Source organism: Arvicola amphibius, chromosome 7, assembly GCF_903992535.2.
Source record: "Arvicola amphibius chromosome 7, mArvAmp1.2, whole genome shotgun sequence".
Lineage (NCBI taxonomy): Eukaryota > Metazoa > Chordata > Mammalia > Rodentia > Cricetidae > Arvicola > Arvicola amphibius.
In genome coordinates, this window is record NC_052053.1 from 101,262,097 (window position 1) to 101,277,506 (window position 15,410).

Below are 15,410 nucleotides of genomic sequence, written 5' to 3' on the forward strand. Positions count from 1 at the left end.
TTTGCTGAAGAGAGGAACACTCAGCCATTGCTGGTGGAAGGGCAAATTTGTACAGGTACTTTGGAAATCAATATGGTGGTTTCTAAGAAAATTAGGAACTGATCTACCTCAAGACCCAGCTATACCACTATTGGGCATATACCCAATGGATGCTCAATCATACCACAAGGTATACCATACACTAGTTCAATTATGTTTATAGCAGCATTTTTTGTAATAGCCAGAACTTGGAAACAACATAGATGCCCCTCAATTGAAAAATGACTAAAGAAAATGTGGTACATTTACACAATGGAGTATTACTCAGTTGTTAAATAACATCATGAAATTTGCAAGCAAACGAATGGAACTTGGAAAAAGTCATCCTGAATGAGGTAACTCAGACCCGGAAAGACAAACACTGTCTCACTTATTTACTCACTTATAAATGGATATTAGATCTAAAGTACAGGATAACCAGGCTATGATCCACAGCCCCAGGGAGGCTAAGTAACAAGGAAGGCTCAAGGGAACACATGAATCACCCTGAGAAGGGAAAATAGAATACATGAACTGGAAGTAGGTGGGGATAGAAACAGGGGGACAACTGGGGGAAGAGATGACTGAAACTGGAGGTGATTTAGAGGTCAAGGTAGAAACCTAGTGCAATGGAAACTCCCAAAGTCAACAAGGGTGGCCCTAGCTAAGACTCCTAGTACTAAGGAATACACAGCCTGGGCTGGCCATCTTCTATAACCAAGCAAGGCTTCCAGTAGAGGGATTGGAACACCAACCTCGTCACAAAACCTTTGACCTACAATTTGTCCTTGCCTGTAAAATGTACTAGGGTAAAGGTGATGTAGAAACTGTGGGAGTGGCCAACCAATGACTGGTCCAGCTTGAGACCCCTGCCATGACAGGAAGTCCATGCCTTACATACCCTACCTGGAGGGCCAGGAACCAGAGTCTGGATAGACCCAAGACCTAGGATAAAACTAAACATGATCAGAAAAAAAAAGTCAATGAAATAATTCCTAATGATACTTTGTGATAGTTATAGACCAGAGCCTAGCATAAGTGTCATCAGAGAGGCATTATCCAGCAACTGATGGAAACAGATACAGAGATCCATAGCCAAGCATTAGGTTGAGTTTGAAGAAACCTGTGAAAGAGGGGGAAGAAGGATTATAGGAGCCAGAAGGGTCACAAAAAACCCTATAGAATTAACTAGAAAGGGTCTATACAGGCTCAAGAGACTGATCCAATAATCATGGAGCCTGTATGGGTCTAACCTAGGTCCTCTGCATATGTTATGGTTGTGTAGATTGGTATTCTTATGGGACTCCTAACAGTAGAATTGGAGGCTGTCTCTGACTCTTTTGCCTGCTTTGGGACCCTTTCCTTCTACTGGGTTGCCTTATCTTGCTTTAATATGAGGGGGTATGTGTAGTCTTACTACAACTTGATATGCCATGTTTGGCTGGTATACCTGAAAAGCCTGGTCATTTCTGAAGGGAAAAGGAGGAGTGGACCTGGGGGAGAGGAAAGGTGGAGGAGAGAGACTGGAAGGAAATAAAAGAGAGAAGATACATACATACATACATACATACATACATACATACATACATACATACATACATACATGAGAGAGAGAGAGAGAGAGAGAGAGAGAGAGAGAGAGAGAGAGAGAGAGAGAGAGATGAGAGCAAGGTATGGTGGTATAGGTCTATAATCCTAGGATCTGGGAGACTAATGCAGGAGAATCATGAGCTTGAGTCAACCTGAGGTACACAGAGAGTACATAGAATTGGTTTTCTCTGTTGCAAATCAAATAAACAAATGAACAAAAAACAGAGGGGATGAGGAGAGGAGGAGAGTGTTCAGGAAGGGAGGGTAGGGTTAGAGAAGAGAAAATAAGTACTGGAGAGATTATAGAGAAAAGGGAATCCTTGTAATGTTCTTGGGAATCTAAATTGGTGAAAACACTTAAAAATATAACTACAGAACACATGACCAATCCCACTTGTGAGTAAATATCCAAATGAAATAAAATCTATATATTGAATTACACCAGCATTATTCACAATAGCTAATCTAGCAACAATCTAAGTGTCCTTAACTGATGATTATATAAACACACACACACACAATACAACATAAAAAAACTATTAAAAGGAAAGGAAGAAAAGACATGAAGTTGGGAAGAGGATATGTTAGGGAATACAGGGTAGAGGTAGGGGGTAGAAGATGAGAAATGGTGGATTGAGACGGTCATTTAACATTATGCCGATTATATATAAAATTGTCAATGAATTTTTTAAAGTAAAAGAAAACATGCCATATCTAGCATCATGAATAACTCTGTTGAATATTATACTAAGTGAAATGAGCCAGTGAGAGAAAAACAAATACTGTAATGTGTTTACTTAGAGACAAAACTTCAACTTCATATGAAAGCATAGTGTGCCTAGGGTTAGAAAATAAATGAAATTCAAAGGTGTTGTCAATTGGTGCAAACATTAGGTTATGAAATAAAATAGGTTCTGGACATCTAATGTACTGGCATGGGTTAGCAATGCTTGATTGGTTTGTTTGAAACTTGTAAGAGCACATTATACACACACACACACACACACACACATTAATGGTGTGGTAAAGGATATGTTCACTCATTTAACTCTGGAAATCATTACACAATATGTATACATTTTAAACAAATCATCAAAAATGTACAACTTGTATATTCACAATTTGGGTTTTGGCAGTTGGATCCAAGGCCAACCACATCTACTGAAGCATTCTATCATTGAGCTACATCCAAAATCCATCATTTATCAGTAAATTATAAGCCTCACTAAAGTCATTTAGAGTTTTTCCCTTAACTGTAGACTGAACAAAAAAGAGAGGTTCACAGAAAAATCTAAACAAGATTCTGATACATTAACACTTCAAATGATTTTTCAGAAAAAAAAACAAATATGCTAGTTCAGAGACAACTTACATATCATAATTTGGACTCCTTCAAAAATAAAAAAGATAACAAGTATACTATAAATTAAGAGGTAAATAAAAGACACTGAAAAAAAAGACAGTGATTTTAGTGTATATAAGAATTCTTAGTGGTATTTTCTTTAATATTCTGTGAATCTACCAATGTTGAGAGAGAGGGGGAGGGAGACAAACACACACACGGGGTGGGGAGGAGACAGAGAGAGAGACAGAGACACTAAGGAAAATAAAGATGAAGCTCTTTATGATATACAAAGCCCAGTGGAGGATACACAGAAGTCCACTTCAGTTCTTATACTTTAAGGATTTAAAAATGGTCAGTATGAGGATATTTTCTATATGACACAAATCCTTCCTGTATTCACTATTTTAAAGATTACTTCTCTAATGTGTTGCTGTGTTTGCTCGTTATTTGTATTGTTACATTCTAATCTGCCTTCCTGGAGTTAAATTACTATTCTGTGTTTTCTCCCAAATTCATCATGATTTCTACTTAAGACAATAAGAATGACTTGTGTACTTGTACTTTGCATTTTGTTTTCAGTGAAATATCATTATTTAATAATATACACTAAATGGCAATGCCAGGACTTATTATAATTTTTTAAAAGTTCAACTAACAATAAAATATAATTGCAATTTACAGACATTTATCATGGGCTTGTTTATTGTATTCATTTTTAATTTATATACATAATTAGAAAAACATGCACAAATTATATTTAAAAATAATTTTAAATTATTTTCATTTACAAAAGACCTGAGAATTAAATTCTCATCAAGTAATTTAAGTAAATCATTTGACTATTTCATCAGAAGTCAATATTCAAATTTTGGTTTTATACCACATAATCTTACATCAAATCTTGTTTTAATCTGCATTTTCTATAAAGCTACCATAAACAAATTACAGAAATACAAAGGTCTGTTTAATAGAAGACTGGAATAGAGAATCAGTTTTAGGGTAGAAGCCTATTAAGGATACAATTAGTCAACATTTGACCTAATGGTCTAAGTATGGCCTTACTGCAAGCTAGCGCAAAAATTTCAAGGGGACTGCCTATTTTGGGGCCTAAAAAAATTCAACAGCCCCTTAAAGACATACTATCATATTTCTATAAAACAACAGTCCTAAAGTCATTCTAGTCCACTGAGATTCTGTATGTAATTTTACTTAAAACAAGAGATCAATACTTCAAAGTCACTGTCATGGTGATGATGTTGTTAATATGTGTGACTCTCTAGTTTGTATGGGTTAATTCACTTCCTCTTCACAGCGGTAGCTTGTACTAACACAATCATTTTTCTTTCATTATTCACTAATAAGACAGTAATTCCCAGGAGAATCCTACTGAGAACACAGGTTTTTAACTATAATAAGCCAAAGGATGTTTCACCTTACTTAGAATGATTCTCATGTACGTTTTATCTGCAGGAACACTAATACCAAAATGTTTTCTTTCCTATAGATGATAAACGGCTTATCACTAGAAATGTGTAAAGAGGAGAAACAACTTTAGATAGGCAGATACTAGGCAAACCTCTCTAGAAAATAAACAGAACAATTAGCAGGATGCTCTCCTTTACCCAAACCTGCTAACCTTTCATTAGAAACCCCTCAAAGATAGCGTTTTTGAGTATGTAACATTTAGAAAATAGAAACATTAACTGCAGCATCAGTGTAAATTCCAGTGCACTGTAACGTGAGCTCACATGCTCTGCTTCAAATGCCAACTGTTACAACGGACTCTGGCAGGAGACACTTTCACGTACCAATAACTGACACCACTAGATACCAAATAATCTACCACTCTTAAACACAGTACCACTGATCAATCAGCACATAAATTAGACAAAGTCTCAATGCCTCATTCATAAATTATAATCTTTATGGAAACTCAAAGGAAGCATGTAGGGACAAAGTACCTTTCGTGGTGTCCTAAATCCAAAAGAATTTCATCTGCATGTCTTTGGAGTTCATTTCCTTCTAAATTCTTTAATTTCTTCAATTCACTTTGTATAAAAAACCAGAGCTCTTTAGCTCCATTTTCAATCCTCCTCCTTAAGATTTCATGATCCTTCCCAAGACCTGCAAAGAATAGAAAATAAGAATATTTCTAACATTTGGTGAGAGGAATTTTCAATATTTGTGCAAAAGTCACTATATTAAAATGGAAAAGAATTTGCATAATCACATACCATTCCTGGCTTGTTTCTTATAATTTTCAATCTTTTCTTTGGCCTTAGCAAGCTGTTCTTCTAAAACACGGATTCTTCCGGTAGCTGTCCCCTGATCAATAGGGCCTTCTGGTATTCTGTAGTTCAGAGATAGAAATATGAACATTTGTCTTTTATATTACACCACAAAACATATGTATACTTTGCTATACCATACTTATTAGTATCTCTACAGATTATTAAGCATACCAAAAAGAGGTACAAAGTGAATCTTTTCAACTGTATAGGATTAATCCTAAAGACTGGCATGATAATAAACAAGACCAGAAATTAATTATGTAGTTGAGATATAAGATCTCCTGAGAGCTAAGAAATCTTTAAAGCTGTTTCCTAAAAGCTTTCTCCTTATTTGAGGTGTTACCTTTGGTGACAAAATGATCAATTTTGTAGTGGTGATAAAATTAACAAAGATATAAGAGGAGATGAAGTGACTTAAGGAGAGTAACAATGAAAAGGTCTCTACAGATACATTAAATATCAAATAAAGCAATTCTGCTTTAATCTCAGTGTCAGGGTATATGACTGTTTCAACTTGTGAAATCATAACTAGCAACAGTTTTATAGGTAAGTGAAAAACAAGACAGAAGAGAAATACAGTAAAAAATATAGAAATCGTCTCCTTTATTTGTCTGAAACAAACAAACAAACAAACAATCATTCAGTAATATAAACTGTTGAAAAAGAACACACAAACTCCAGGATCTTTTAACTTATGTTATCGACCTATCAGTTCTACTTCTTTCCAAATTTGACTAATTTCTAACATGTTTGTTTTTATGTGACTTTTACCAGTACTCTGTACTCCATTTTGGCTTAAATCTATAAATAAAACTTGGTGGTAGGCTACACAGTAATCTTCCAGAGATATTTGCATCTTAATTTCTAAAATTTATGAATATTACTTTATATGGCAAAAGAAAACCTGGAATACGTGATTAAGGATCCTGAGACTGGGAGACTACCCAGGGTGATCTAGGTGGGTGGTAAAGGTGTTCACGAGTAGCCACAGAAGAGAGAGCGATAGGGAGACTCTGCTACAGATAAAAAAGGGTACATGACAGCTTTCATTTAAGATGCAGGAAAGACCTAGGAGTGAGAAATGCATCCTTTTGAAAACTTGAAAAGTGAATGTTTTTTCTCTTAGAGCTTCCCTATGAAATACAGCCTTTAAACACTCTGGTTCCAGCCCAGAGGAAATCATTTCTGACTTCTGACTTCCAAAACAATAACAGGAAAAAAAATGCCTGTTGTTTAAAGATAGCAACTTTCTGGTGTTTAGCATCACACCCATAGGAAACACCACATATTCTTTTGCAAAACTGTGACTATTAAATAATGGATTGATTCTTATTTCAAAATCTAATTATAAAGAAGGAAACATCTATTCTTATCATCACTGTCTTTTGTAGGAACTTAATTTCTAAGTTACATGTGGTGGAACCTAAACTGAGACAGTCATACAATCCTTTACACAAATGAGATGAAACAGGTATTTTACAGCTTTTTAAACATTTTGCAGAACTGATGAGTCCAAATTAACTATTAATTACCTACAGTACTTCAGAATATGTGTTTAGTGATGAAGTTACTGTTTAATCTAAACTAAGTATAGATATCTACTAAAGTAACTAGAACTGTGCACGAAACTGTATGCAACAAACAGGAGAATTAAAATAACAATCTTCCATAAATGTGTCTAAAAATATAGAACATCAATGAAAAAGCTTTCATTTGTATGTGCACAAAGTAAACAATAGTAAAATGAAAGTAAGTATAAAACTGAATAATTTATAAGCACTTAAATATGCATATACATAAACAAGCTTTGCACTGATACATAATTTTTAAAATCTGACCCTTAATCTCTTTCAAAATTAGATGGTTAATTTCTTAGAAACCGTGTAAAAGAACAAACAAAAATCCTTCTACCCCTTGAGATTTATTATGGAGGCACTGTGTCATGGACAGGGATGTTTGTGATCAGGATACAATGTAGATACAGCAATATTCAAACAACAGAAAGATTATCTCTGGGCTCTCCTTATCTTGTTTCTTCCTATACTGCTGGAATAATACCAGGAACAAAATAGACATTTAAAAAATATAACATGCACTCTTTTCAGCAGATTTTCATCAAGTACTAAATCCAATCTAATTATAATAAAATAGATTGGAAGTAGTGATTTACATCGCATTATTATATATAATTATATAATTCAACTGTGAATACACTGTATATAAAGAAAAAATAAAAAAGAAAGCATAAGGACTATTCCTCTAAAACACCATCTATAAATGTCTATCCGCATGAACAGTCTCTTTTCTTTAATCTTGAGAATAGAATGTTCTCTTATCAAATTTAATATAAAAAAAGACACACAGGACTTCTACTTCCTACCATGGTAACATTAAAAGAAAATAGATTTATTATCGTGTCTGAAATTAATCAAAACCCAAACCACATATATAATAATATATGAATATATATTCATACACATTGGGCAACAAAATTCACTGGTTTCCAGAGGAAAAAAACATAATGAGCCCTGCAACTGCTCCAACTTACACCTCAACAGAACTTCCACAACAAAACACAGAGAAGGGACATGTTGGTGGACCCTAGTAGAGCCCCTAAGATGAACAGGAACTAGAGTATAAAATTAAGGCACACAGAGTTCAAATAAGAGAGAGAATTAAAGGAGAAGTGAACACTGAATCCCAGAGACCTGTAGAAGCAATACTTGAGAATTAGCATAATGCCAAAGCACACAGAAAAAAAAATGTACTGAATAAGGAAATTACTCAAGATTGGGGAAGGAACTCTCCAAAAAGATTAGTGCAAGTACCTGGCCTTTAATACAGGGATGCATGGAGCACCGGGGATAAAGCTCAGAAGGATTTGGGGTCAGCAGTGGAGAAAGTAGTCAAGACTAAACACAGTCATTTTATATAAGCAAGATCAGAAGGATCCAACTATTTTCAAGTAACTAAACTTCAGGAGAAAGCTTAAGAATACTTGACTCGATCCTGGTGGCCTGAGCCTATCTTGCCAACTATGAGGAGGGTTGAGACAAGAGAGCTCCAAATTAAAGGACAGTCTGGTCTAATCAAAGTAACTGTCTCAAAAAATAAAAAAAATAATAAAATAAAACATAAAAAGATGGCTGTGTCTATTTCAGTGGTTAACTTGGCTAGCACATGCAAGGTACTCAGTTCAGTTCCCAGTACTACAAAAAGGGGAAGGGAGACTGAAAAATATATGTGTACAACAATCTATAATCAGAAAATGAGAAAAATCAATTAATAAAACACACTCAACATACAAAAGCGGTTAGTATGACTATTTTATAGTTCAAAAGATAAAGACTTGAGGCTAGAAGTGTACATCAGTGGCATCTGTGAGGTTTAGATTTGAGCCCCATAACTGAAACACACATGCACACACACAACCAAGATAAAGAGAGCCAATAAAAGAGATACAAAAGGACACTATACGAACCAGAACAATGGTTTATTAGTTAAGAACATTACTGCTATTGCAGAGGACACGGGTTTAATTCCCAACACTCACCTGGCAGCTCACAACAGTGCATAGCACCAGGTCCAGAAAATCTAACACCCTCTTCTAACCTCCCAGGGCACCAGGGCACAGACATACAAGAAGACAAAGTACTCACATGAGAAAATATAAAGATATATTTAAAAATATAGTAAAGACCATAGTTAAATTTACAGAGATGAAAATGCTAGAAATAAAAAACATAATTGAGGCCAGCCTGGTCTACAGAGTGAGTTCCTGATACCTCATTCTTTTACTATTTTTATATCACTTTTTTGTCCATCAATATAAGTTTCTGTGTAAGGCAGAGGTAACTCCAGTTAATCTAACTTTGTTGCTATATATGCCATGTAATCGCCTGTGTGTATAGTAGGAAGAGACTTATAATCTGATTTGCTGCCAACTTCTCTAGCCAAATCTTGTTGACCTTTTTAAATTCACTTTGTTTTGATTATCTTGTTCCTGAGTAAGTACAGGGACAGATGTTTCAAGAATAGCCTTTAGAAAGAGACCCCTGGCTTCCTTTTTTTAAGATTGATTTATTTATTATCTACACAATGTTCTGCCTGTATGTCTGCCTGCAGGCCAGAAGAGGACACAAGAACTCATTACAGATGGTTGTGAGCCACCATGTGGTTGCTGGGAATAGAACTGAGGACCCCAGAAAGAACAGCCAGTGCTCTTAACCACTGGGCCATCTCTCCAGCCCAGACCCCTGGTTTCTTTATATGTATCACAACCTCCAGGAAAACCTTCAAGGAGATGAGAGTATCTCCCCTAAAAGTGGGAGGGGTACTATGCTCAGGACTTTCCTAGGAAAGATTAGAAGCAGCACTCCTGGGAGAAAACATAAATTATTCATAAGAAATTTCCCATCAACCCAATAATCCCAAATAGTACAAAGACCAAAAGTCCTCTATGCTTGCAACATGTGGAGATCAAAGCCAAAAGTGGCACTGCAGCCATCATGTGGCTCAACATTGCTGGGTCATGGTCAAGTGGCTGTGCTGGCTTTATGACTTTTGTTGCTCATACCTGATATGGCTGTGCCAGAATGGGACTTACTGAAGATCATTTACTAGTCCTCATAGCTTAAGAAACTAAGAAAAAGAGGGCAAATGAAATCTTAATTAGTGAAGAGAATTAACAAAATCAGACAATAAATCGACAACACGGAAATGGTAAAACAGCAATAGGCAAAAGCAATGAATCTAAGAGAGCCAGTATGCCAGAAAAATCAAAAGAAGGGATTGGAGATGGCTCAGTGGGTTAAATGTTTGCTGTACAAGAATGAGGTTCCTGATTTTGGATCCTCAGCACCCACTTAAGGAGAGGGTATGGCAGCAGCAGGCCTCTATCATCAGCACCAGGAAAGGGAGACACGCTAGATGACCAGTCAGTCTAGCAGTAAGCTCCAGGTTCAGTGAGCTGCATCAAAAACAAAAAACAAAAACAAAACAAACAAACAAAAAACAAGGTAGAGGGCTCCCAAGAAGGTTCAGCTGGAAAAAGCAACTGTCACTCAAGTCTGACAAACTGAGTTAGATCCCTAGACCCACAAAAAGAAACCAAGCACAGTGGTTTGCCTCTGTAGTCCCAGTGCTCCTATAGTAAGGAGCAGAAGAACCTTGGAGGTTCAAAGACCAGAAAGTGCCCTGGATGCTTGTGAGCCAGCTAGCACAGAGCGTGGCCCAGTGAAAGCAGAAGCAGAAAAGATGCTGCCTCAAAAGAGGTGAAAGGAAAAAGAATCACTCCAGAAAGTTGTCCTTTGACCTCAAATGAAGATACTGGTCCCTGCACTCACACACACATATCACACACTCACATATACTACACAAAGTTATCAGTACCCTATTGAGAAAAAATATCGTAAGTTATTTTCTTATAATTTTATACAGTCCATCTAACGTGCAAAAGTTTAAATTTTTTCATTTATAATACCCCAAATTTCATATAGTTTTCAGATTCAAAGCAAGAGTATATTTCATAACATGGGATCCCATGGGAAGACCTGGATCTGAATTTAGCTATAAGATACTATGACATGAACATTAGATGGAGCTCATTTCAATTTCCAGGAAACTCTGTCCATATTTATTGTTCCAAGTATGAGCCAAAGCATCCTCTTATCATCTAGCAGCCCCAAACTCAATAATGTAGAGTAAATAGCAATCCATTGTCAAGTCAAAGGAATTAAATGAAGAAATCTTGGAGAAAACTTACAAATCTATGTAATAAGCAATTAAATTCAGGTTTTGTCTCTATATTTTCCACAGGAATGAAATTGCTCATTTATTTGCTTATGTTAGCAAACTGCTAATTTTTACAAATTCTTCTTCAGAATTTAACTAAAAACATATTATATTGGCATGGTTGTTTTGTTCATTTTTGTGGTGTTAGAGAGCAAACCCACCACTCTGCATATATTAGTCAAGTAGTCTACTGAGCTACACCTCCAGTTGTCAGTTACTTGTAAAAAGATATATAAGATTAATACAACTAATTACTCAATTTCATGAACTCTCAGGAAAAGCAATCACCAAGGTGTCTTACTAGTTCTACAAATGTCCTCCATACTTTAATAATTATAAGACATGGAAACATCCTAATCTCACATCCTACTGACAATCACTGAACTTGCTTCTACAGATGTAATGCTATTTGTCTTTCCTCCTGGCTATACCAAGTCCTGTCAGGGCATTATTCTACACCACCTACCAGCTTAGATATTATTTGATGCATGATGTGTTAACAGTTTCTTCACAAATATTCTTTGAATAATTATAGTAACAAATATCTGGGTATGTACCAGAGCTAGCAGGAAGGAAGAAAGGGTGGTGACGGCGGTGAAAAGGAAGAAGCTCTGGAATGTGAGCATCCAAACACCACTGAGGTAACAACAGCTTTGACATGAGTATTCAGAAATCCAGTAACCACTTTACAACTCCAAATGATACACAGTTTAAAAGCTCAGGCTTTTCATTAAGAAATGAAACCTTTAGAGGTTGGGGGAAGCCCAGGACACAGGTTATTGTGAGGAATCCAGACAACTATTCTAGGCTGACTTGGTTAAAGTAAGTATTCAATGCTGTTTCTGCTATTAAATTGCCCTTCTTTTAAAATCTATAGGTTTTTTTTTAAAAAAGACATTTACTGCATCACAACCTTTGACAATAACGCCTTGTTCTTGTCGTGTACTCTAAAGGCAGCCTTGGATATGAAAGTCGATTCTGAATTCTTGTTAGAACGTACATAGTAAGCAGCCAGATAAACTATTAGCAGAAAGCTCTAACAGATAATGACTGCAATAGAAGGCTTTCTTGAGAAACGCAATGACCGTTAGCCATTTCACACCATTCCAAACCTTTTAAATTTCCCAAGGTAAGGAAGATGATAGCAACAAGATAAAAACACTGAGTGAAGCAGAATACTGGGATCACAATGTTGAAAGAAGACTTGGAAATCTTGAAAGACAGAGTATCTTTGGATGTGTAGCCCAAAATAATTTCTGTACTTCCAAATGCAGGCTTCCTGAAGCACAAGTTTTAACTCTTCTACATGACACAAGCTAACAGTATGAGTAAGCATTCAGAATATTTTCAAAAATATCCATAACCAAATCAAGAAACACATTCTTAAAAAGGAACTTTTGCTTCCTTCAAAAACATCAGCGATTTTTCAGACATGCTTTAAGATAAAGATGAAGAGCTTTGCCATGATGAAGAGTGCAAACGGGGACAAGAAGATTGGGAAACACGCGATTCTCGGTGAGTGTGTGCACTTTCCTCTCTCCTCACCTTCTCCATGGTCTTATGGACACAAGTGTCCCCAGAATGGACACCCTTCTAACACATTCTTTCTTTCTACTACTTTAACACTGATGACTGAATCTTCTTAGGCTGGAAACTAGGCTCAGGCAAAACAAGTTTTATGTTCAAAAGATTATTTTAAAATTCTCCTTCCAAACCACTGAGATATTTATAAAATTTTACATAACTTCTAAATAAAATATTTGTCTATGGAAACAAAACATTTTTTTTCTACAATCAACAATGAAAAGTTGAATTAGAGAAATAAAGGAGGCTGGGGGAGGGTAGGAAAGACTGAATATTTATCACAACAAACTGCTTAAGCTTGCAAAGCAAACATTTGAAACATTTTCTTAATTCACCCTTTTGTTTGGCTCTAATGGCAGTGATGAAAATAACACTGTAATAATAGTTATTGTAATATATGGTACTCCTACTATATTCAAAACACTAAATTTAACATTTCATATATGTATGTATGCATACAAACACATTATTTCATCTAAAACAACAATAATATTGAACAATAAAATACAGAGTAAGAAAACTGAGGTTTAGGTTAAGCAGATTTGTTTTCAGCTCCAAAGCTAGTAAATGGCATAGCTACAGCTGGAAATAACTTAACCGTCTTCCTTGTTAGTAGATATAAAACACATAAAGAGCAAATACAAGTGAGACAGCGTGAGTTATAAATACCTGACTCAAAACATTTGCCTGACTTAGTCATCCATATTGGTCAGTTCTGCTAAAGCCAATTATCCTTGGTGCTTTGATAGGGGCTAAGAAGACCCAAGCCTCCAAACTATACTTCTCTCACATTGTCACCGGCTTTATGTAAACCAAACCAGTCTGAGATGTGCATCATCCCAACATACCTGGATAAGGCAGACAAAGCCATTACAGTAACTGGGAAGATCACTGAAAACAAGTGTTTTGTTTTAAAGGCTGGCTACCCATGGTATCTAGAGCAGTACAAGGGATTAAAGTCCAGTGGTGGAGAAAGAGACCTCTTGATAGGAGCTTCAACATTTATTAGTTACACAGCACTGGGTAAGTTATTAGCCCTGTTTCCTTATCTATAAAACTATGAAAATAACAAACACAAAACAACCAAGGATTTCGCAAACTAAAGGTGCTCCAAAAGTAGCTCAACAAATAATGCTAATATTTTTATTGTATTCTTGTGTAAAATGACATAGAATCCTGTGGAGTATCTTTATGGCCTTTCACAAAACTTTTTGGAGGCTATAAAGAATATAATAGCTTCCTTACATGAGATAGTCAGTATTACCAGTTTTAAAATAAAGAAAATCTACCTACAACAGTAAATCTTTAGATAAGACTCTACTTGAAAAATTCAACAGGCAAGAACTTTAAATTATTTTTTTAATAAAAACGAACCTCTTAAGTCATTAAAGATTGCATATTTGGTATTTTGTAATTGGAATTTATGCATTTGGCTTCTATTATGCTACCATGGCAATGTTAGTTAACAACTATCTAAACAAGAGGATTCAGTAACTTCCTTGGATGTTAGGCAAATCCACAGCATAGTTTCTGTATTAGTTCTAACATGCAAAAAGAAAACAGGGATTTTAGAAGCTTCCCTCTCTACTCAATTCAAAGAATTAAGAGATTCCTAAAAATATCAAAGATACTATGTTATTTCCCACTGACCTTCTGTACACTGGGACTGAATCTTTGCTTCAGGATCTTGAATCCCTGAGTCTCAGTGACCAAGGATGTATCTAGCCCTCAGGCATCCGGCTAACTAGTTCTTACAGCATCAGTAAAAGGGCAACCACATGAAACAGCCGGGCACTAGCTTACTGACCGCTCTTTCTTGTACTATTATGTACTGCCCTGTCATCTTTCACCAAGTCACACCAACAGGGCTTTTACTATACCATCTAACCCAGAGATCTCCTAAATGTTTCCCTATAGCAGTTACTTTAAGTAAAAAAGGTAGTTAAATATGCCGCAAAACTTGAGGCTATATTCTAGAGCATAAACTGTTCTGTTCCAAATGAAAGGAGTTTCTGTATAAGTACCAGACAGAACCAGAAAAAAAAAATGGCAGTCTTCAAACACAGGTACACTATTAGAACCTTTGCTAGCGCCATTTTATTTATTTTTTGCCTTCAATCTAAAGTTGAAGGTTCAAAATGCCCTTGATAATGAAAGAAAACCTCATAAGTTACATATTTATCCCCACAGAAAAGAAAATTCCCTCAAAAGTGCCATTGCTGCCGGGCGGTGGTGGCGCACGCCTTTAATCCCAGCACTCGGGAGGCAGAGGCAGGCGGATCTCTGAGTTCGAGGCCAGCCTGGTCTACAAGAGCTAGTTCCAGGACAGGCTCTAGAAACTACAGGGAAACCCTGTCTCGAAAAGCCAAAAAAAAAAAAAAAAAAGTGCCATTGCTTACTTAAATTTAAAAAAATGGACTTTGCATGATTTTGTAATCCAGAAGTTACTTCACAGCCATGCAGGAATGTTTTCCTGAACTACTTTCCAGCAAAGGAGCAACTACAGAGGTAGAGGGACAGACAGACACAGACAGAAAGACAGACAGACAGACAGACAGACAGACAGACAGACAGACAGACAAATACTGATAGACATCTAAAGGGATTTGTACTAGTTTAAAAATAAAGCTGGCAAACAGAGAGACGGGGGAGGAAGAAAAGGAGGGAGGGAAAGAGACACAGAGGAGGAAGGTAGGGAAGGTGGGGGGAAATGCAAAAATAAAATTACCGGAGAGTCTCTGTAATTAATTCTTTAATAGATAACAGGTAGAGCCTTCCCAAAGAGGTAG

The 15,410-nt window shown here is 36.1% G+C and overlaps 1 protein-coding gene across 4 annotated transcripts in view; it reads right to left on the reverse strand.

Annotated features, from left to right (window-relative positions):
* Positions 1–15,410, reverse strand: part of Fut8 (fucosyltransferase 8) — a 214,633-nt gene that overhangs the window by 80,463 nt on the left and 118,760 nt on the right. For all 4 annotated transcript variants that reach the window (XM_038337846.1, XM_038337844.1, XM_038337845.1 and 1 more), the window contains 2 exons: positions 5,188–5,303; positions 4,915–5,077 (listed from right to left, as the gene is read on the reverse strand). In XM_038337846.1, coding sequence (XP_038193774.1) covers positions 4,915–5,077; positions 5,188–5,303 — 279 coding nt within the window. The remainder of the gene's footprint in view (positions 1–4,914; positions 5,078–5,187; positions 5,304–15,410) is intronic.